The sequence below is a fragment of the Leptonychotes weddellii genome, chromosome 1, assembly GCF_054177405.1.
Source record: "Leptonychotes weddellii isolate Sample4059 chromosome 1, ASM5417740v2, whole genome shotgun sequence".
Taxonomy (NCBI): domain Eukaryota; kingdom Metazoa; phylum Chordata; class Mammalia; order Carnivora; family Phocidae; genus Leptonychotes; species Leptonychotes weddellii.
The window spans coordinates 148,589,442-148,612,742 of NC_138369.1; the positions used below are offsets into that span (position 1 = coordinate 148,589,442).

General features: G+C 35.6%; 1 protein-coding gene across 2 annotated transcripts in view; it reads right to left on the reverse strand.

The window, feature by feature from the left end:
* Window positions 1-1,346: 1,346 nt before the first annotated feature.
* The window catches only part of ZPLD1 (zona pellucida like domain containing 1), a 225,308-nt gene continuing 203,353 nt past the window's right edge, over window positions 1,347-23,301 (reverse strand). For both annotated transcript variants that reach the window (XM_081797583.1, XM_031024030.2), the window contains 6 exons: window positions 21,370-21,467; window positions 19,950-20,030; window positions 9,568-9,739; window positions 8,216-8,324; window positions 2,534-2,563; window positions 1,347-2,110 (listed from right to left, as the gene is read on the reverse strand). In XM_081797583.1, the coding sequence (XP_081653709.1) occupies window positions 1,935-2,110; window positions 2,534-2,563; window positions 8,216-8,324; window positions 9,568-9,739; window positions 19,950-20,030; window positions 21,370-21,467 (666 nt within the window). In that variant the 3' untranslated portion in view covers window positions 1,347-1,934. The remainder of the gene's footprint in view (window positions 2,111-2,533; window positions 2,564-8,215; window positions 8,325-9,567; window positions 9,740-19,949; window positions 20,031-21,369; window positions 21,468-23,301) is intronic.

The window sequence follows — 23,301 nt, forward strand, 5'->3', positions numbered from 1 at the left end:
AACTGGTTTCAGTGATAAAGTCCTATTCACAGGACTTAATCCTCAGATTAATGGGAATTCACTTAAAGGATCTGAAATAGATTTACTAGACTATTTTAACACTATCCATGTACATATAAGGTCACATAAGTCACATCCATGGTCCATACTTTTTTTTTTTCTGTAAGATTTTTCCCTTTAAAGTAGAAAATAAATTTTTAATACAGATAAAGTTCAGAATGGTCACTTCAAAGGGATTTTGAAGTAACACAGGAAAGAGGAGTTTGGCTTTTTAAGTGTTAGACTTTTTTAATATTGGATAAATTATCCAAAGACTTTCCAGATCCCATTTCACTTTGACTGTATCTAAACCTTGAAAGAGAAAGTTGAGGGAATCATATAACTAATGATTATAATATAAACACTTTCTTCTGATCTGTTCAGGCAAATTGGAGAAAAGGTGTTTTTTGATTTGATGATTGATTTAATTATTAATTTCAGAGCATAGCTACTTCATTTGAAACAAATTTAAAATTGCATAGTGATTTGCATATAGTATAGTAAATTAAGTTCTGAATAATGGGTCACAAATGTTGAATAGAAATTAGTCTCTACAGCAGTGGTTACAGGTAACATAGCACTTCAAGTAGCCACACATTCTAGGTTTTGATGTTTGTCTCTGAATTGTTCTATTCAGTTGTGTACATAGGCTGAAAAAAGGGAAGGTTGATTTTTTTTTTTTGTAAGAACATAGGTTGCTTAAAACTTGGCTTTTAAAAAATTTTTGCAAAACTGATAAAGGACCACAGTTTACTACATAGGAAAATACTGTTTATTCCATGGCAATCATGATACTTTCAAGAAGACACCTGAACGAGTAGGGGTCCTCCAGATTCTTTGTTTAGCCAGCATCAGAAATTTGTGGGAAAAGGACATTTTTTTCATAGAGACTCCAACAATGTTCTTCAAAACACACTTACCCTGCTTCCTCTTTGTCATAGTGGGGAAAAAGGGAAGCTAGGTTGTTAAAAACCCCCATGGGAACCCTACGTGTATGTGTGGGGACACTGTCCTCTCCCACAGCGATGGTTTGTTTTCCCATGTAATGGCTCTTGAATGGAGAATAATGATCTTTACAGTTGCCTCCCTGCTGGAGGCACAGCTGCAAAAGCAGCTGAGCTGTTTACCTGGGAGGAGAGTCAACATGTGCTGATGTTCTCCCTTGAACCAGGAGAAAACTGATCACAGCCATTTCTATCCAAAAGAATAATGATCTACGGTCACCTAGTATCCGTTAGAGGTTAATGACTATTTTTACTGTTTGCTACACAAGTAGATGCTCCAGGTTAAGATACATTTCCCAAGAGTTTGTTGTTTTGTTTTGTTTTTTTAATGAATGTCATCAGACATGGAAATCAGCCAAAAACACAGATCATAGAATAAGTAATTAAATCTCAGGTGTCCAAATTGGCCAGTCCAATTAAAACATATCCCCAAGCTGGAATTATCTGGAATAAAACAAAAAAGTAACTTTCATTTTAGGACCACATATACAAATCTAAATGCCATCACACTGGGTTTTAACGTTTAGGGGGAAAAATGTAACAATTGTATTTTTTCTATGCCCATCTTTTATCTCTATAACAACCAATAATCAAAAGAAAATTGAAATAAAATGAAATATGACTGATCCTGTAAGATCTAAGTCCTGAATATTGTTTGCTTATTGTCATTATACCCATTGGTGCCATATAAATCGGGCTGACCACATACATAAGTGACAAGAACAATATCATCAAAATTCTTTCACTATCATCATGCTAACGAGCTACACTGAAATCTATCAAGCCTACAAATATCAAATGCTGGCTGGCATTCAGTTTGGATGAAACACTGACCAGTCACCCATGGTATGGTCAGTGAATCCTTCTCCCAAGAGGAGGGACCTGTTACAGTCAGTCAAAGACTGGGTTTCTTATGCCATTCAACACCAAACTGGTGGGTGCCTTCCTATGTAGAAGGGCCAGTGAGCACAGGAGAAGGGAAAAGCTCATGACTCCCAGAATGACCATTCCTGATATCAGTGCGCTGGTGACGGCATTCAGTTGGAAAGGAGGTTCACTTGGAGAACCTGCAAGCAATAAAATACACACAGTGGAAAGATCCAATATCAGACTCATCTCACCTTATCCCAATTTATACCTGCAAAACATGTCTTTAGTATCTTGTAAAGTAACAGCATGACATTGATTCATGCTATAATCTATTTGACTATAATTCAATCCAATAACCAAAGGATCATGCAGTTTAGAGGTCTGGTATCCCCTGGGCTGCCAAAAAAAAAAAAATTCTTCTATAAAATGCAATAAAAATTGACCAACAGGTCACATATGAGTTCAGAAGTCCTCAGTGAACTGTTATGTAAAATATAACAAACTTGTAAAATCAGAACTCATCATACTTAGTTGTTTAGAGTTTTGCAACTAATCATCAAAAAATTCTTAAAATTTTTAAAAATCATACTTTTATTTTCAGTATATGTTCATTATCTTACCAAGCTGTGAATTGTTGGTTGGAGTCTCATCTGGGAGAGAAAAGAAAAAGAAAAGTGATATTGTAAATCTAAACATTTACTTATGTTTATTATAATTCTGTGATTACTTTTTACCTACATGTGGCCTCACCTTCACCCACAAGATCCATGGGTAAAGGAATCATGAAAATCTTCCTAACCCATTATCCTTTCCCATTTTCTGTTCCACATGTCTGAGATTTTATTATCTATCCATTCCACAAGCCCACACCCTGCCAGTGCCCTGGGCATACAAACGTAATCGCAAAATATACTATACGATATTCTTTCCTGCTAACCTTGCTTTGTCATTATCTCTTTAGTCAGGTTAGTGGGAGCAGTAATTGTTAACAGCTATTACATTTTTTATAGGCCTATAACCTGCCATTTGTTATTTTGTTTTAGAGAAGTATTCATTATTTAGTGCCGCTCTATTTTAAGTGTTGCCAATTTGCCCATCATAATCTGCAAAAACGTCATTTTAACTTCCAAAACGATAAATTCACACTTAGTAACTAAACGAAAGGAAAACATGATTCCTAATCTTGAGTTGTAGGGGTTTTTGCATCTGTTAAGTAAAAGATGAAAGCTGTTGATTTTTTACTTATCCCTGGCAAACATAATAATGGATGCAATGAATGCATTCACCTGGTTTCCCAACTTGTGTTAAACCCATTTGGTAATCGTATAGCCATTAACCCCTTCTTCTACAATTAGTGGATTTCATTTTTGTTCTTAAATATGTAGGTGTGTATGTGTCTTTGAGTGTCCGTTATCCGAACTATAAAACGTGTGCAGTTGACTGTTTGATTTGGGAGTATAAATATTATTACAATTAACATGTGTGTAATGCCATACAGTTTACAAAGTGCTGCTTCATGTCATTACATTTTGTCCTCGTAAGAGCCATATGGTTTCGCCATTATTGCTACCCCCATTTTACAGATGAAGAAACTTCCATCTGTCCCAGGCTCCATGATGAAGTAAACATATGTTTAAATAAAAGTTCAGTTTCAGACTCCTTTTTCTAAAATAATATAAACTAGTCAAGTATGGAAAATATTTTTAAAGATGAATATATCAAGCTATGAAACCCCAGGATTAGTATTTGAAACAACTGATTGGGAGAACCTGGTGTGATATTTATAAGCCATCTGATGCCATTTCTTTTAAGACATATGAGTCTCAGCAGAAATGATGATTCTGCTGTTTGAGCCTGAAGTACAATGCTCCAAATTAATAGAGTGCTTATTTATAGTATTCTTTAGAATGGTGTAGTGCATCACTATAGAACAAAAAGAAAAAAAAAAGCACAAATTTTCATTATAGGACACCCTTAGGAAAACCCTAACGTCCAACCAACACTATTTTATAAAGACACTTGTTTCTCATAGAAATGGATGGAATGAATGAACTGTGATCAATTCTTCCAAAGGATTCCCAAGATAAGCTGCCTCACTGGAACATGGAGGAGAATATATAATGCTCTAAAATTCCTTTTTCAAAGTTATTCTTTGTTTACAAATCACACTTATTTGCTTTTATTTATTTATTTGTTTATTTATTTATTTATTTTTAAGACTAGAAAGCTCCTTCCTCCTACATGTCCCAAATTAGGTGAAAGTGCTAGGACTGGCTGCCCGCACTATTTTCTGCATCCTGAAGTTAATTAAAGAAGTCAGAATATTCCCTCCTCTCCCACATTACCACCAACACTCGTGTAAGAACCCTGCTCCAGGTGTCACTCACAATGACGGGGCTATGGACAAAATTTTCACATGAGACAAACTGTCAAATGAGCCATACCAGCCACAGGTTCTAGGACTCTGAAAAACTGCAAGCATCCTACCTCTGGCAGGGGGCTAAAATCAAAGCATGTACTATTTGAATAGTATTTGGAATTGCATTTGATAGTGGATAAAGGTAGAGAGAATCACTTTATCTAGTTGCTATTTCCGGTTTCCTTCAACTTCCAGTATCCTGCAATTTGGTCTAGACCGAACGGGGAGGTAGACATTTTCTAGGAGACTTTTTTCACCACACACTCTGTTTTTTTTTTCTCTTACACGCACTTGGTCTTACCATGTACATATATGCTAAAAGAAACCTTCTGGAATTAGAACAGGTTGGAATACTAAACTTGGTGGGCTCTTCAAAAAGCATGCAGCTAGCTGAGGACCCATAGGAGGAAAGTGATAGGAGCAACACCACGGCTGTTGGAAAGCCAGAAGGAGCAGATAAATTCTTTTTCTCTGCTTTTCTCTCATATAAGTAGTAGAAATGGAAAAAGTAAACATTAGTGCAAAGATATGTACAGAATAAATATTTTTCCTTTCTTAGCACCAGCGAACTATTTTTTAATCTTCAATTACCTACCTATATAGTAAAATGAACCACATATTTCAAATTCAGAACTTCCAATTTTTGTTTGTTTGTTTGTTTTTTTAGAGAGAGGAAGGGAGAAGGGGCTGAGGGGCAGGGAGAGAGAGAATTTTTTTTAAAGATTTATTTGTTTTATTTGAGAGAGAAAGAGAGCAGGGAATGGGGCAGAGGGCGAGAGAGATGATCATCAAGCAGACTCTCCACTGACTGCAGAGTCTGATTCAGGGCTTGATCCCAGGACCATAAGATCGTGACCTGAGCCAAAATCAAGTGTTGGAAGCTCAACCAACTGAGCCACCCTACCGCCCAAGAGAAAGAGTATCTTAAGCAGACTCCACACCCAGCACAGAGCTGACCCAGGGCTCGATCTCACAACCCTGAGATCCTAACCAGAGAAATCCATTCAAGACAAGTCCAACTGACTGAGCCCACTCAGGCATCCTGAGAATTTCCAAACTTTTTACCCTCCATTGTGTTATGTTTGTTAATAATCCAGGTCTACTTTTGAACACTAACATTCCTGAGAGCAAAGACTATGGCCTGTTCTCTAGTGTATTCCCAGTTCCTAGCAGAGTGCCTGTCTCATGTGGAGGTTTGAATGAATTATTAACTCCCCATAAAACTCAATGACATGAGTTGAATATCTTGGCTTGGACTTCTCCATTGGAATTTATGTAATAAAACAATTAGGTACTATTGCTTTCCAGTACTTGCAATTGTGAATTTCCAGAATTGTACCCCATGATAAGCATTTCCCTACTGAATAGTTTTACCATGTGGGGGGTGTAAAATAAGAACACTTCAGGAGTTTTGAGGATTTGAAACTTTGAAGATGTGAATATTTTCCTAAATCAACCAACAAAAGGATTTACAATGTTGGGTAAAATAACCAGAATGTCTTTGATTTCATTAAAACAAAATAAAAGTACTGATCTTAAAACTTATTAAACTTGACCTAAGTTGGATGTCTAAGGGGAAAGGAGCGGTTCAATGAGTAAACAGAGCAAAAATTCCAAGTACCAGAGAGCTTTGAAGAGAGCAAATCAAGCCTGAAATTGGACTTGTCTATATAAAATCGGCCACAGGACCTGGAGAGATAAATTCTAGCTGACCTAAGGTAAAAATAAAATGAAACTGAGGGGAAAAAAGTAGCCCTGGTCATTAAGCTATGTTTACATAGGATTTTCCTGTGGCTGGATATGGCTTGATTTCTGAGTTCTGTATTTATATAGAATTTAAAATAATAATTTTTAAATTATGATACTATAGTATCATAATGTAAACATTATTATACATGGTCCTCTACACAGTGAGGTCACCATGATTGCCCAGAAATGAGCACCATCATATGGCTATTTATCAAAATTATAAAAAATAAATCCACAGAGAGTAAGAGAGGAATGAAGGGCATCTGGAAGGTTTGAACATGATTCTTTGGGGGCTTTGCCGGTGAGGAGACTGAGGTTACTAAGATAACACTACTGTATTAGAAAATGAATGTTATCCTTGAGGTGAAAATGGATTGAAATTGGAAAGGAAGAAATTCAGGCATCACATCAGAGGCATTGTGCTCAAGGCATTAGCTGTTTGAGGTTTGAGCACAGATATCTGGGGCGAGTGAATATGGTGTAGGTGAAACCTACAAACCTGCACAGCTGGTTGGCTATGGTAGAATTAGAAACTTCTACTTGGTTAATCTTTACTGGGATTTGGTGATCTTAAAAATGTTGGTCTTTGTAAAAACTTATCTTACACTAACAAATTAATTAAAATGTGTAATATCTAAATTTGATTTGGCCCAGGTAAGAAGGAAGCAAGGAGGTTAATAAGGAGGAAAAGCCACCTACTCAACATGGGCAGAGATGCTACTTTCAAGGGTTTTTTTTCTCTTATATAAAACTGACTCTAGATATGCTCCATAGAAATAAAAATATTTTTTATTGTGCCTATCCAAAAGCATTCCTAATTATTGGCAACCAGAGTTGAGTTTCCATGCAGTGTAATTCTATGAGCTATTTCTGACAGCCAGACAGAGATAAGAATTGGGCCTTTCACAAACCACAAATCGGTCATTTTCAAACCATTCAAAACACATACCAAACCTCAGGGAGTGCAGACGAAGTTGGAAACTTCATATTTAATAAATTTCTGCATTATTTTTAAAAACACTTTAGCTTGTTTTTAAATAATGCTATGTCTACACAAACACCGAGGAGTGAATAATTCAAGCATTTGTCTGAACTTTTTAGGCCAAAACCATTCTTTGCTTCATTACCTATTTCAGGCAAAACTTTAACAGGACGCATGGGAGAAAAAGTAAGGATAATCTATTCTGCTTTTTTTAAGACAAATTTAGAGCTATAGAGTAAGAATCTAAAAGGCAACTTCTTCAAACCCCTTGTTTTAAAAATGAAGAAATATTTGCCCAGAGAGGTAACATAAAACCCCATGTCATGTAGCTTGTTTAGACAAAAGCTGGAGCTAGAACCAGTTTTTCTGACTTAACTTTGTGTTGTTTACCCTGCCTGTCTGTTGTACCCAGTTGATTCTGAATGTCTCCGGGTTCACACTGATATAAAGCAATATCCCTTTGGAGAGTGTGTGCACATGTACATGCATGCACAAATATTTGTATATATGAGAATATATGTGTATAAGCAGTCGTGTCTACTAGATTCATGACCATGACTGGAAGGGGTATGTAATATCCAGGATCCTGAGAAGAAACAAATGGTACTCAAACTGGGCATTTTAAGAAAAGTTTAATAGGACTATTTATAAAGATATAGGGAATTCACAGAGAAAGTCAAGTTCCCTGGGCTACAGGAAGGTTTCTGGCTCTGTGGGAAAAGTTGTCTGGGAGGAACCCTGTGAACTTCACTTTCCATCCTCTGATAGCACCACCTACTGGCCAAACCCAACCAAACGCTGGATGGCAAAGCAGTGGACGGGGGCAGTTCACACAGGCCAGTCTTCAGGGGCAGAGAGCAGGGCAGGGAAAAGGGAGAGTGAAACATGTCCAGCACGGTATATTTGTATACTTCTGTGTGTGTGTGTGTGTGTGCATGTGCAAAAAGGGAAATACTGTAAAGACAATATTGCCCTTTGTGTGAAAGTTGAGTAAACAGGAAACTACTGTGAAATTAAAGTTGCTTAGCAGTTTATCTTGTTTCACAGTTAATTAGTGCTGTATAGAAACCACTTTGAGTTCTCCTTAGAAGCCAAGTAATATGCCATTTTGGAACAATATATTACTACACACAAAAGGAGGAATGTTCCTACCACTCCGAGTAATGATGGGACCAGCAGAGAGGATGGCGTTTCCAGACGTGCTCTGGGGGCTCCAAGTGGTCCTCCTCCCCGCATCTCTCCTTTCTCTGTGGCCGCAAATCTGAGGTGTTAATGAAAACAAATGAAATTCCACACCGGCACAAAATTGGTTCTTTATGGCCATTTGGAAAGCAGATTCTTTTGGAAGAGATACCACATGTTTAATTTTATTCATTTACTTCTGTGCATTTATTTAATTACTTTGCATATAACTGCTACAGTGTTTCTTATTCTGGCTTGGGTCACATTTCTTATTTCCTCCCATTATAATTGTGCTTTGCCTCATTAATTTACATAGCTCAATGGTTCTCCTGAAAAAGAGCTGTGTTTATCAAACTTTTCTACTTTTATTTCTCTCAAGACTTTAATAAATCTTTTCCTGAAATTTTGGTCAGCGCAGAGTCAAGGTAATGTGGACTCGCCATTTAACCCCATCTGATATAGCTAGTTAGGACTAAAGTAATCAATTGTTGTGAAGAAATGCATGAATTTGAGCATAAATAAAAATGTATGAAAGCTATTTCAAATTTTAAAATGTGCCTTCATTTTTCTCAGGATAATATTGATATGACCTTAGGGAGACTGTCAGAAATATCTTTTTTTATTCACTAGGAAATTGATTAATATGATGGCTGTATGCAATTCAGATCCACACCTATTTTATAACTTCTAACTTGTAATCCAAGGGATTCCTGGGCTATCAGTCCCAAATCTACCTTTCTAGAGCTGGCCCTACCCCCTCCCTAGGTTTTCCAATCATCCTCTACTCTGTCCCATAACCTTACTGAAGGTCTGGTAGTTCCCTGGTTACTCTGTCTTATGTGTCTGTGAATTTGGTCAGCCTTTGGAATGGGGTTTCTCTCACACTCTTGATTTTGTCCCTTTGGGGTTCATCCATCTTCAAAGTCACACCCCAGGTTTCATGTCTTCCATCAAACTCCCAATCTCCCCTGTTCTTGCTCTCTCACAATGGTGAATACTGCCTCTTACAACAACCCATGCATGTGTCTGAATTTGTACCATAACATTTTTGTCTTATTTTCTTCCACGACTGTCTCATGGTCCTCAAAGATCAGCTAAATGAGTTCAGAATTTATGCACACATGTCTGTTTTCCCAATATTATGCTTGGCACAAAGTAGGCATTCAATAGATCTCTACTGCATGAATAAATAAATAAACCCTACTTCAAACTGTTTGGCCTGATGCATATTCACTTTCTATATAGAAATTAGTCCCTAACACTGGATAACCTTTCAGCTTAGATCAATTTGACAATTTAGAATAAAGTTGCTAAAAACATACAGGCATAAGGAAGGGGCAGTCATCAGCTCTGCAGAGCTTGGTAACACAGTGCAGGAAGACGGTGGACATTTTCTGATTCTTGTGTTTCACAAATCGGAACACTTCAAAGGAAAACCGGCCCTGCTGGCTTCTGCCATTTTCAATGATGGTGGTCTGAGGATCTTTGTCACAGCTACATTTTAGGGAATGTGAAAACAGGATGTTACTGGAGATTACCAGCCCACTGGAAATTGTAAACTAATTTCTGCAGTATTAAGACCTAACAAAATCATGCCATGTTACAGATATTTAATAAGAGCATAAGCTAACTCAACAAATACGACAAAAGTGACCTAGATAGTAAAGTTTAAACAGATCAATTTCTGATTATAATAGTACCATCAAATTTTAGAGGGATTATGCTTTCATAAGGTTCAAAAATCCAAACAGTATAAAATATATGTAGTGCAAAGTCTCCCTCCCATCATTGCCCTTGTCCACACCATTCCACCTCCACATTCAGATCTGCCAGAGGTGACCTCACTTGCTACTGCATCCTCCCAGGGTATATACATAGAGAAGCTGAAGCAATGAATTCTTATTGTTTCCTCCTTAAAAAAAACAATAGCACACTATCTACATTGTTTTGTCCCTTGCCTTTTAAAAAATTTAGCAAGGTATTTTAGGGATCTTTCCATATGAGTATTTAGCAAGCCACCTCATTCTTTTTGCATACTATACAGTATTCCATCACACACATACACCAGTGTTTACTTAATCAGGTCCCTACTTACGTACCTTTGCATTGTTTTAAATCTGCTTTTTACAAAGTAATAATGAATAGCCTTATAATACATTATTTTGAACATATGCAGAGTTATCTGTACAATATCATTTAATAGATTTTGCCACATTGCCCTCTATAAATATTGTTGCATTTTGTACTCCCCCAGTAATGTTTGAAAAAAATCCTTATTTCTCCCAGAGCTACATCAACGAAGTGTATGGAAAAAAAATTGGATTGTTCACTATTGGGTAGGAAAAATAAACTGTCACCATATAATTTTAATTTGCATTTTTGTCAGTGGAAATGACTATGTGCGTCTTTTCATATACATTAGAGCCATCTGTATCTCTTTATCTGAAAATTGTTTATGTCCTTTGCCTAAATTTCTATTTTGTTGTTGGCTTTTTCCTTCTGATTCCTACAGGTTCTTTATGTGCTAGGAATACTAGTCCCTTGTTTGTTATATAAGTTGCAAATTATTTTACTTTGTTGCTTAGCTTTGGACATTTCTTGAGTGTGCTTGTGTGTGTGTTCATACATACACAGGAGCTTTATTTTTATGTTAAATTTTCAATATTTCATCGTATGGCTTTTAGTAAGTCATATCTTGTTTCATTGTGCTTTACTTTATTGTGCTTGCAGAGATTGTGATTTTTACAAATTGAAGGTTGGTGGCAACCCTGCCTCGAGCAAGTCTAGTGGCACCATTTTTGCAACAGCATTTGCTTACTTCCTGTCTCTGTGTCACATTTTGGTAATTCTCACAATATTTTAAACTTTTTCATTATTATTATATTTGTTATGGTGATCTGTGATCAGTGATGTTTAATGTTGCTATTATAATTTGCATCCCCCCAAACTATGCCACTATAAGACAGTGAAGTTAACTGATAAATGTGTGTTCTGACTGTTCCACCAACCAGATGTTCCCCCATCTCTTTTTCTCTCCTCAGGCCTCCCCATTCTCTGAGATGCAATAATATTGAAATTAGGCCATTTAATAGCCCTACAATGGCGTCTAATTGTTCAAGTGAAAAGAAGAGTCACACATCTCTCATTTTAAATCAAAGCTAGAAACAATTAAGCTTAGTGAGGAAGGCATGTTGAAAGCTGAGACAGGCTGAAAACTAGGCCTCCTGCACCAGTTAGCCAAGTTGTGAAAGCAAAGGAAAAGTTCTTGAAGGAAATTAAAAGGGCTATTCCAGTGAAGACACGAATGATAAGAAAGTGAAACAGCCTTATAACTGATACGAAAAAAGTCTTAGCAGTCTGGAGAGCAGATCAAACTAGCCAAAACATTCCCTTAAACCAAAAGCTAATCCAGAACAAAGCCCTAAATCTCTTCAGTTCTATGAAAGCTGAGGGAGATGAGGAAGCTACAGAAGAAAAGTTTGAAACTCGCAGAGATTGGTTCATGAGGTTTAAAGAAAGAAGCCGTCTCCATAACATCAAAGTAGAAGGTGAAGCAGCAAGTGCTGATGTAGAAGCTGCAGCAGGTTACCCAGCAAGTTCACACGATGTCCATTCTGCAACCCAAGGATCAAGGAATAATTTTGACTTCAAGTCTTATTATTTAAGAAATACATTTTGTAAGGCTATAGGTGCCATTGATAGTGATTCCTTTGATGGATCTGGGCAAAGTTAATTGAAAACCTGGAAAGGATTCACCATTCTAGATGCCATGAAGAAGGTCAAATTATCAAATGACTGGACTTTGGAAGAAGTTGACCCCAAGCTTCATGGATGACTTGGAGGGGTTCAAGACTTCTGTGGAGAGAGTAATTGCAGATGTGGGGAAAATAGCAAGAGAACTAGCAATTAGAAGTGAAGTGTGAAAATGTGACTGAATTACTGCAATCCCATGATAAAACTTTAACAAATGAGATATTTCTTACGGATGGGCAAAGAACGTGGTTTCTTAATATGGAATCTACTCCCGGTGAAGATGCTGTGAAGATTATTGAAATGACAACAAAGGATTTCATATAAAAACAGTTGTTAAAACAGCAGGGTTTGAGATGATTGACTCCAGTTTTCAAAGAAGTTCTACTGTGGGTAAAATGTGGATAAAATCAAACAGCACTGCATACTACAGAGAAATCGTTAGTGAAAGGAACAGTCAACCAATGTGGCAAACTTCATTGTTGTCTTATTTTAAGAAATTGCCACAGCCACCCCAGCCTTCAGCAACCACCACCCTGGCCAGTAAGCATCCATCAATATTGAAGCAAGACATTCCACCAACAAACAGATAAGCTCAGATGATGGTTAGCCTTTTTTAGCAATAAAGTGTATTTTAATGAAGGTATGTACATTGTTTTTTAGGCACAATGCTATTGCACACTTAATAGACTACAGTATAATTTAAACATAACTTTATATCCCCTGCAAAATCAAAAAATTCAATTGACTCATTGTATTGAAATATGTGCTTTCCCGGAGTGGTCTGGAACCAAACCCACAATATCTCCAAGGTAGGTCTGTATTTGGACCAAAGATGGATCATTCTTACTCCAAAGTTTTAAAAATATTTCTTATGTTAATATGGTTTCTTCTGCCACTTTTAAAGCTGTAGTTTTTGCATTTAAATTAATAATCTATTTAAAGTTTATTATGGTATATTAAATGAACTATAGATCCAGGACAATATTTTCCTCATGGTTATGCACTGTCCAACACTATTTTTAAAATCTCTGTTTATTCTACTGATTCATGATAGCACAGTCTATCATATCGTAAATTCCCATATGTTTTGGATCTATTTCTCAACTCACTATTCTAATCTTTGTCTATGTGGCTAATCTTGCATAATCACATTCCTTTAATAATTTTAGAACTAAGTATAATATCTGGTAGGGCCATTTCCATGTTTTGGGGTATTTTGTGGATTTGTTAATCCCTTTTCTTGATTAGGTTAACCTGTGATTCTCTATTTGTTTTTTCAAAGAACTTTCTTTATTGCAAAATTTTGGTTCATATTTCCAATTCTGATCCAAGTGTTATTTAAGTGTTTTAAACTTCTACATAGTGGTGACTTTCTGTTTTCATATTGTTAAGCATTGTCAGCTATTAATATATAGCTCACTGACTATATCATTCAGATCTTCTATACCCTTACCTAATTGTTGGCTACCAGATCTGAGTTTCCTGAGAGAGGGGAATTAAAGTCTCCCATTTTTATTATATTTCTGACTATGTCTTTTTATAGTTCCCCTTGTTTTCACTTGATGAAACCTTTGCTTTCATCCAGGGCATCCTTTCTTTATGTTGATGTAAGTCTTCCTTCAATTTAGGGAAGTATTCCTGGAATATATTTTTAATTGCTTGTTCTATTATTTTGGATTCTTTGTAGGGAAGGGGGAATTCCAATTATGTATATTAGACATGTATTGGATTCCCTTGGCCTACATTTTATTTCTATCCTTTCTACTCTAATCCTTTTTATCTTTTCCTTTATATTTGTTTCTTTTTATTTGCATCTTCCTAGTTTTATTTTTTCTGTCCCATACTGTGCTTTCTGCTGTGTCTATTTTCCATAGAACACCTAACTGTGTCTTCCTCCTGTTTTACAGAAATGTTTCTGTAACACATTTTTTTCCTATTCCATCTTAAATTCTTCCAGTTCCCCTTTCTCATTCTTTTTTTTTAATTATATTTAATTTTAAATTCCATTTAGCATAGAGCGTTAGATTAGTTTTAGGTGTACAATATAGTAATTTAACAATTCCATACATCACCTGGTGCTCATCACAACAAATACACTCCTTAATCCCCATAGACTTACGTTTTTATCATAGTATCATATGTATGTGTATATTAAAGATAACATGCTTTACTTTCAACAATATGCATTTATACTCAAAATTTTCATATTCAATTTTAGTAAAAATATCTATCAGCACAATCTCAGTTTAGTAATTAATAAGTATTTTTTATTATGTTATGTTAATCACCATACATTACATTCATTAGTTTTTGATGTAGTGTTCCATGATTCATTGTTTGCATATAACATCCAGTGCTCCATGCAGTACGTGCCCTCTTTAATACCCATCACCAGGCTAACCCCTCCCCTCACCCCCCTCCCCTCTAGAACCCTCAGTTTGTTTCTCAGAGTCCATAGTCTCTCATGGTTCATCTCCCTCCTCCGATTTCCCCCCCTTCATTTCCCCTTTCTCATTCTTGTAGCCTTCCCTTTTACTGTCCTATCCTTTCCTACCTGAGTTCTTATAATTCTATCACTATGACTACAATTTTTTTTAAAGATTTATTTATTTATTTGACAGAGAGAGAGAGCGCACACAAGTGGGGGAAGGGACAGAGGGAGAGGGAGAGAGAGAATCTCAAGCAGACTCCCTGCTGAGTGTGGAGACCAAAGCAGGGCTTGATCCCATGACCCTGAGATCATGACCTGAGCCGAAATCAAGAGGTGGATGCTTAACCAGTCAACTGAGCCACCCAGGGACCATGCCATCATTATGATTTTTCTTTTAAGAGAACTTCATTTAGACATTAGAATAACCTTCCTAATAAAATTTCATCTTTTCAAAGTGCTATATAAATGGAATCATGCAATATGTAACCTTTTTGGGATCTGATTTTTTTACTCTGTAATTATCTAGAGATACATCTATGTTATGTGTATCATAATCCATTCTTTTTTACTTAGGAGTAGTATTTCATGCCATGGATATACCACAGTTAAATTATTTACCTATTGAAGAATATCCATTTTTTTCCAGTTTTTGGCTATTGCAAATAAAGTTATCATTAATATTTGTGTACACATTTTTTTGTGTGAGTCTCTTACATAAACCTCATAATCACTGAGAAAAATGTCCAGGAATGCAATTGCTGGATTGTAGGGTAGTTACATATTTCATTTTCTTGTTTATTATTGTATTTTTAAGTACTAAATTTTCCATTTGTTTCTTCTTTATGTCTTCCATTTCTGTTCAGAGACTTCCCATTTCATTGTTAAGGCTTTCTATTTTTTCATTTGTTATAAGGATGTTTGCTATTGCCTGTTAAAACTTTTTATGATGACTGCTTTAAAATCTTTTTTTAGATAATTCTAAACTCCCTGTCACATTTATTTTTGTCCTTTTTCCATTCATTTTGAGATCTTCCTGATTGTTGTTGTGACAAGTGATTTTTACTGAACCTAGGACATTTGGACCACTATTTTATGAGACTCAGGATCTTATATAAACCTTGTATTTTAGCTGGCTTCCTTTGCCAACACTTCATCAGGGAAGGAGGGATGCTGTCATTATTGCCAAATAGGAGTAGAAACCCAGACTCCTTCTTGGACTTTCTTGACCCCCAACGAGTGGGGATCTTGTTAATGCTGGGTAGGGTGGGAGTTTCTACTCCCCATTAGGCACCCACTAATATCTCCTTGACTAGCTGGGGTAGGAGTGGCCTTCCACCAACACCCCAAGGACTATGGTCTTGTTACTGTGGGGTAATAGTAAATGCCTGACTCTCCACTGGGACTCCTTTGACATCAACCCAATGGGGCATGTAAGGGTATTTCACTATTGCCAGGTGAGAGTAGAAGTACAGAATCCCCACTCACCTTCTCTGAAATCATCCCATAGGGGAGATTGGGATACCTTGTTATAGCCAGACAAGGATGGAAATTTGGCTGTCCACTCAGTCTTTGTTGGCCTGGGTGGGAATGAAGCCACAGTTTATTTTGTGGTTTTATTTTGTGGTATTAAACCAGAGTAGTACAATTATTGTGTAAGTTTTCTGTTTTACTTTGGCTTGAGAGGACAGGCTTTATCATCATTCATTCATTCATTTGGACAGGCTTATCACCCATTCATTTATTTATATCTGTGCCCCCTGGTATTTTGAGTTACTAACTTCTTCAGCTCTAAGTCTGGAATATATGAGACTAAAAGAAAACCCAGGGAACTCACCACAATATCATTCATCAGATCTCAAAGTACCTAGCTGGTTGACCCTGATCTCCATCTTTTTATCTTTTTATATTTATTTTGTATATAATATTAAGGGATTTTTTTGTACTTAGCAGGAGGAATAGGCAAAACTCTATCTACTCAATCTTCCCAGGAATGTTTTCAGGTCATTTATTTTTACTACAAAGAAGGATACCAATTTTTCTTTTTTCTTGTTTATTTACCTTCTCTTTCATTCCCTTTCCTTCCATTACTTTCCTTGCCCTTGTCTCCTCTCTTCACCCTTGACAATTTTTGCCTTGCCTCCTTATTCTTTCTTTCCTTCCCCTATTGTCCTTCTCTTCTCTGTTGTTTCAATTCCTTTTCTTTTTTTTTTTAAACTTTGACTTCCTTCATCCATTTCTCTCACCCCCAAGTCTCTGTGTCTGGCAACCACTAATCTGTTCTCTGTATCTATGATATCTATGAGAGGTTGTTTTTTTTTCCCATGATATCCATTCACAATTTCTTTATCCAGTCATCAATCAATGGACACTTAGGTTGTTTCCATGTTTTGGCTATTTTAAATAATGCTGCAATGAGCATGGAGGTGCATATATCTTTTTGAGTTAGTGTTTTCATTTTCTTGCATAAGTACCCAAGAGTGGAATTGCTGGATCAAATAGTGATTCTATTTTTAATTTTTTGAGGAACCTCCATAGTGTTTTCCATAGTGGCTGTACCAATTTACATTCCCACCAACAGTGCACAAGGGTTCCCTTTGCTCCACATCCTCACCAACACTTGTGATTTCTTATCTTTTTGATGTAGCCATTCTAACAGGTGTGAGGTGATATCTCTATTTAGTACTTGTTTGCATTTCTTTGATGATTGATGGTGTTGAACAGCTTTTCAGGTACCAGTTGGCCATCTCTATGTCTTCTTTAGAAAATATCTATTCATATCTTCTGCCCATTTTTTGATGAGATTGTTTTTTTACTGTTGAGTTATAGGAGTGCTTTATATATTTTATTTTTTTAAGATTTATTTATTTACTTGAAGGGGGGCAGAGGGAGACAAAGAGAGAGAATCTCAAGCAGACTCCCTACTGAGCACAGAGCCCGACTCCAGTTTCAATCTCACAACCCTGAGATCATGACCTGAACTGGTATTGAGAATTGGACACTTAACCAACTGAGTCACCCAGGTGTTCCTTTATATATTTTAGATATTAGCCTCTCATCAGATATATGTTTTGTAAATATTTTCTCCTATTTAGTAGATTGCCTTTTCATTTTGTTGATGATTTCCTTTGCTGTGCAGAAGATTTTAGCTTGATATAATCCCATTTGTTTAATTTTTCTTTTGTTGCTTTATGGTTACTTTTCAGTAAAAAAATTAATGTTGCAATGTTTAATTGCAAATCTTATCTGTTTCATAGCAACCTTTTCCAGTGAGTTTAATTTATCTTTAAATTTTTTTTTCTCAGCTATTTTTTACATTTCTTGTGTAGTACATTGGAACACTGTAAGCAGTATCTTCATTGCTTAACATTCACATTTGAAAGAGTTGGATTTCCCTAGACTTGTCCTTTTCTGAGGACTCTTTGGGCAATGTGGAACAGTAATGACCTTCCTCAAGGATTTCCTCAACTCAAGGTTACCTTGCCTTTGTTTTAGAGGGACAGACAAGTTTCCATTTAATGTGCACTAATTGTATAGTTGAGTTTTCCTTGCCTCTCTGAACCTAAAGATGTTCAAAAGTTCTACTATCAGCTCCATGTTCCTCAGCTTCACTTACAAGCCTTGTCCACCAAGGCCCTTGTCTTCCCAGGTGAATCCTTCACTTTTTAGAAGGTATACTTTTCCTGGCACTTTCTGAGTTCTGCCACTTCTGAGGCTCTGGTCATTCTCTATCCCTTCATTCTCCACATTCTCCAGGGCTGTTGGCTTGTTGGTTTTCAGCCCTGTTCCTGGCAACTCCCACTCAGAGTGGTACCCTCTCCTTCTGGGTGTGCATCTCTCCTGGCTGTTTCTGAAATCTGCTACCACCGGGACCCCTCAACATTGACTTTTCTTCCCTGCTTCTCCTGCCACCTCTCCCCACACTGCTTCCTGCAGGCCTCCCTCTGCATCATTTGCTCTTGATCTTAATTATTTTTATCAACACAAACACATATTTGGGGATTTCTCAGTTTTCTTTTTCACCTACTTTCACTAACACTGACATTTGAGAAACTGATTTAGTTACTCATTTCACTCTCTATAGTTCTAATAAGAACACCAAAGAGATTCAGCCCTAAACCATAGTCATACTAGAAGTCTGATGATCATATTCCAAATTATCAGCATGTGATCATTATAGAAATTTTGGAAAATAAGAAAAACATCAAAACAAAATGGTCCACATTCTTACCATGCATAAATAACCACTGTCAGCCTGTTGATGTATTTCCTTACAGTCTATCATATATTATACAAATGAGGTTCATTGTACATACAATTATATATGCTGATTCTTTCACTTCATATTTCAAATCACTTAAATTTTAAGGAATCACATATTTCCAAGGATAAAAATACCAAGAAGACAGAAAGGTAGAAGATAAAATAGAACCAATCTTTTTTTTCTGTTTTATAAATAGCTTTATATAATTTAGTGCCTGTATGAGCTCCCAAATCACTAGTTCTCCATAATTCACATAGCCATTTCCTCACTGCTGAACATCCAGTTTGTTCCCAAGTTTTAGTATTTTAAATATCAATAATAGATCAGAAATCATAAATATTTTAGAATATTCTTCCAAATTTGTGGGTGTAGCATCAAAGAATATGGAATTTTTTAAGGCTTTTGATACATATTAACATTTTTTTCCCAAAAATGTTGCCCAAATTAACACTTACAGCAACAGGATATAAGAATATCAGTTTGACCTTGCCTCTGACCATCATCTTAACCTTGATTAGCCAATAAAACATATTCTTTTGGTTTCCCATCATATTGCTCCCATCGTGTGTCAATACGCAGCAGTGATCTGAGCCAGCTGCATTTTATAAGCATGATTAGAAGCCATTGCTTGAATCTCAAGTCTTCTCTGCTGTCAGATAAAAATGCTGAAAGGAAACTGGGATGATTGAATGTTTTTATGATCAATGTCCCCTTTCCCTAAATGTAGATTACATTCACTCTATCATTGTCTATTGGAGAATGAAGTTGAAGTTATTGGCTCTGATAAAAAAGGAGTAGTAGGCTATATCATACTTTCATATTAAATACTGATAAATGAAGAAAAGCATTTGGGGGTCTAAATTATCCAGACCATTACTTTAATTTTACTCTCCCTGACATACAATGAGAATCTAGCTGTGAATAAATAGTACCTCCCACTGCCTTTCTCTGACTGTCAATAATATCCTAACCATGCTTTTTCTAAGACAGTGAAATATTCCCATATGTCCCAAACATGAATAAAACATCTTTGATGGACCTAACTTACTTGCAATTCTCATTCAACAATACCTTTATCAGCATTTTGTGTTGAAAACTCTTCTCAACTGTTTTACTTCCAGCTTTGTAAGGACTAAAAGCTCACAATGTAAAACTTTAAAGTTAAAGGCTACAGAAGTGTCCTACAATTTGTTTATGTAACTTGGAGTTTTCATTTCAATTATCTACAATTGGGTCTTTGCTATCAATACAAGACTTACCTAAGGAAGAGATCATATCGAATATCATCATTTGGGTTCCCTGATGGGGTTGTGTAGCAATAATCCATTAAGACATTCCATCTGCAGAAAGAGGTAAGCATAATCCAGAGTCAGAATTTCCTTTTGAGTATTAGTTACTAATCCAAGGGAAGTAAATATTGACAAATATCTTACCCCCACAGGATAGGACTATGTTTTTGTTAGTTATTTAAGAGGCTTCTTGTTTTAAAATGTTCTCCTAAGCTCAAGGTGTTTAAAAATCTGCAGCAAATTGCGATCTTACATTAAGTGGGGTTAAGGCTAATATCACATACACAAAAAAATTGTGTACATGATAGCTGTTCAAAGTCTGAAGAAACAAAAGCCAGAAGTGAGCTACAGAGATGCTTCTATGTTCACTATGAACAACAGCCTTTTGTTTCCAGAAGTTACTATCTCTAAAAATGACAGAAGATATTACAATGCCACATACAGCAAGAAGTTTGGTGCATAAATTATACACTGAAAATTATGCCAGAATCAGTGGTGGTGAGAGTGGGAGTCCATGATAGACACTGTTTTAGGTAAAAGAAAACCATGAGGCAAATACACAGCCTTCCTCTACAAGGCCATACTGTGCCTACATTATTTCATTCTAACTCTGGTGTTATAAAAATGACTAGTCTATAGGAAGTAAATGACAATAATTTTTTTAAGTCCTGCATTTGATAAGATAATTTTAAAGAATCATATATATCCAAGAATAGCAATACTAAGAAAGAAAGGGAGAAGGTAAAGAACTAAATTTCCAGAGTATACTGGAGAATACTCTTCAGGATGCAAAGTTTATGTAATAATATGTGATTGGATCTTTATAATAATATTGGATTGGATCTTCAGCTTGTGAATTCCCTTTCAATTTTGATCATTCTGGATTATCTAAAACGTGATCATATGAAACTTGATTATATGAAACTTGATCAGTTTGGGGTTTCTTACGGAGATGTTTCTGAGGATCATTTTATATAATTTTGGCCCAGATCATTATGAGGAGAGTCCTCTTGTTTTTTTAATAAATTTGTATTGAATAATAACATACGCATAAAAAAGTGCACAAATCATCAGTGTTCACAAAATGACTACATCTGATTCATCATCTTTCAGATGAAAGACTAGAACACTGTGGTATCCCAGAAGATCTGCCACTTCCAGTAATTCTCCCTCCTTCTTTATGGGAAGACTTGTTATCTTCCAATTAATGACACAAAGTGTCACTCCCTAATCTTTGTAATTTGTTATTTCTACTTATTAGCATTCCTAAATGGTGTGGCGATGACAGTATTTTTTAAATTAAAAATGAATGTACTATTTTTATGATTCATGAGGCTTTCCGTAGTCAAAATGTTTTAACCAACAGAAAAAAAAAAGAGTTTGAAAATACCTGCCATCCAGATTAGTGGCTTGTACAGCTGCAAATACTTTGGTTTTCAAAGGTAATCCGATACTTGGGATAATTAACTGCTGACTGTAGGTTGAATCCTAATGATGAAAAAAATGAGCAATTAATCTGTCATTGTCCCACTTGAAACAATAATGTCATATAAAAAAGGGAGCAAATCAACATAAATATACAGAATCAACCCCAAAGAGGATCTAGTTAATCCTTTAGTTTCTCAGCAGAACTGTTCTTAAACTATATCCAAGTAACAAATTCATTTCCATGCATAAATCTTTTTGTTTCCATGGCTTATCATATATTATTGTTAATGTTCTCTGTATTTAAATTGCATTCAATGGTTAATAGTCAGTAGTTAATACTTAACTTATTTAATAATCAATTGTCAATAGAGTTTATTTAAATTAATACTTCATTTACTTAAATTACTTAGTGGCTAATACTCAGTTTCTTTAAGTTACATCTACTTCAGTTTAAGCCCTTTGCCATTGGAGTTACAGGTCTTTATGCTTTTGATAATCTCTCATTTGCCCAAAATCACTTATCTGGCAATTTGAAAGTACCAAAATGTATTTGAAAACCAAAAAAGAGACCAACATGTCCTCTAAGTTGCCAAAATGCATGCCATGGAGTTCCTTCACCGAATTCCTTGGCAGTTACTTATAGAAGGGTGTCTCAGGGCTTCACTTCCACCTTTTTACCCTTATTTTATAACAATTCTCAAGAGCTTATTTGTATCACTGCCCAACTTACAATATTAAATCAATAGGTTAGAAATTGAGAGCTGAAAGCTTTAATTTGATAATGAAGAAGAAACAGAAAAAAATTGTAGGGAAAAAAAAGAAGAAAAGAAAAGAACTTCTAAAAATGTAAGCTGTCAAATCATTTAGCATGCAAGCAAACTGTTTCCCCCAAATTTAGTAACCCTGAAGACAGTGATATTTTGCAGCAAAGGAAAAATATTAATGTTCATTATGAAATTTCAAAGACATCAAGCAAAGGCAAAATACACAGCATATTCTGTTTAAGAAGGCTGGAAAGAAAGCAACAGATTTTGAATTTTTGAAATTATAAATTTTTAAAATTATGGTTTGGACACTTTACTTTTGAAACAGTTGCACTTGTATGGAACATTTCATTCCCAAATAAAGTCAGATAAATGAGGGATTATATGCTGTACTTATTTTCTCTATTTCTGTGATATATGATAATAGCTCCTTCAACATTTCTAATAGGTAGTATTTTTATTTATCTTTCTGGCTCCCTTTGCAAACTTCTCCAAGTATTCCACTTCATTAAATATACAGATCTTATACTTGCATCAGCAGGGTCCAGAAGAATGTTTACTTTTTTACAAGTATCATACTGCTAAGTCATTTGCAAATGATGTGACTCAGCTGTGGTTTAATCATGAATTATCACATTTTTCCTCCTAAAATTGCTTCTAAAGGTTTTTTTTTTTACTTTGTTTTGTATATTTGCTTTTTTACTCTTGTTAGTACAATATTGTCTGTAAAGTCAATTATATTTATTTTAGATTTTTTTCTTCAACTTTTAAAAAATGTTCATAATTACTGTAGTACTATCTCAGATTTACTCTTTCTGTATTTCCTCAGAAGAGACTAGTATTTAGGTACAATTCAAATTCACAAAGTCATCTTCATTTCCATTTCCACAGAGGAGAACACCAATACATTTATATTACATAAAAATAAGGCCACAGTCCAACTTAAAATAATCCACATTTATGGAAATCTCATAGTCAATAAAAGTCATCCTTTTTTATAAATATAATTTTCCTAAGTATACTTACTGCACTTCCAGAATACATAAATATAAACAATTGCATGAATGCAAACTAGGTACAACTTTTCCTTTCCAAAGAATGAGAGTTGTAGGTGTATAACTTTTCATCAT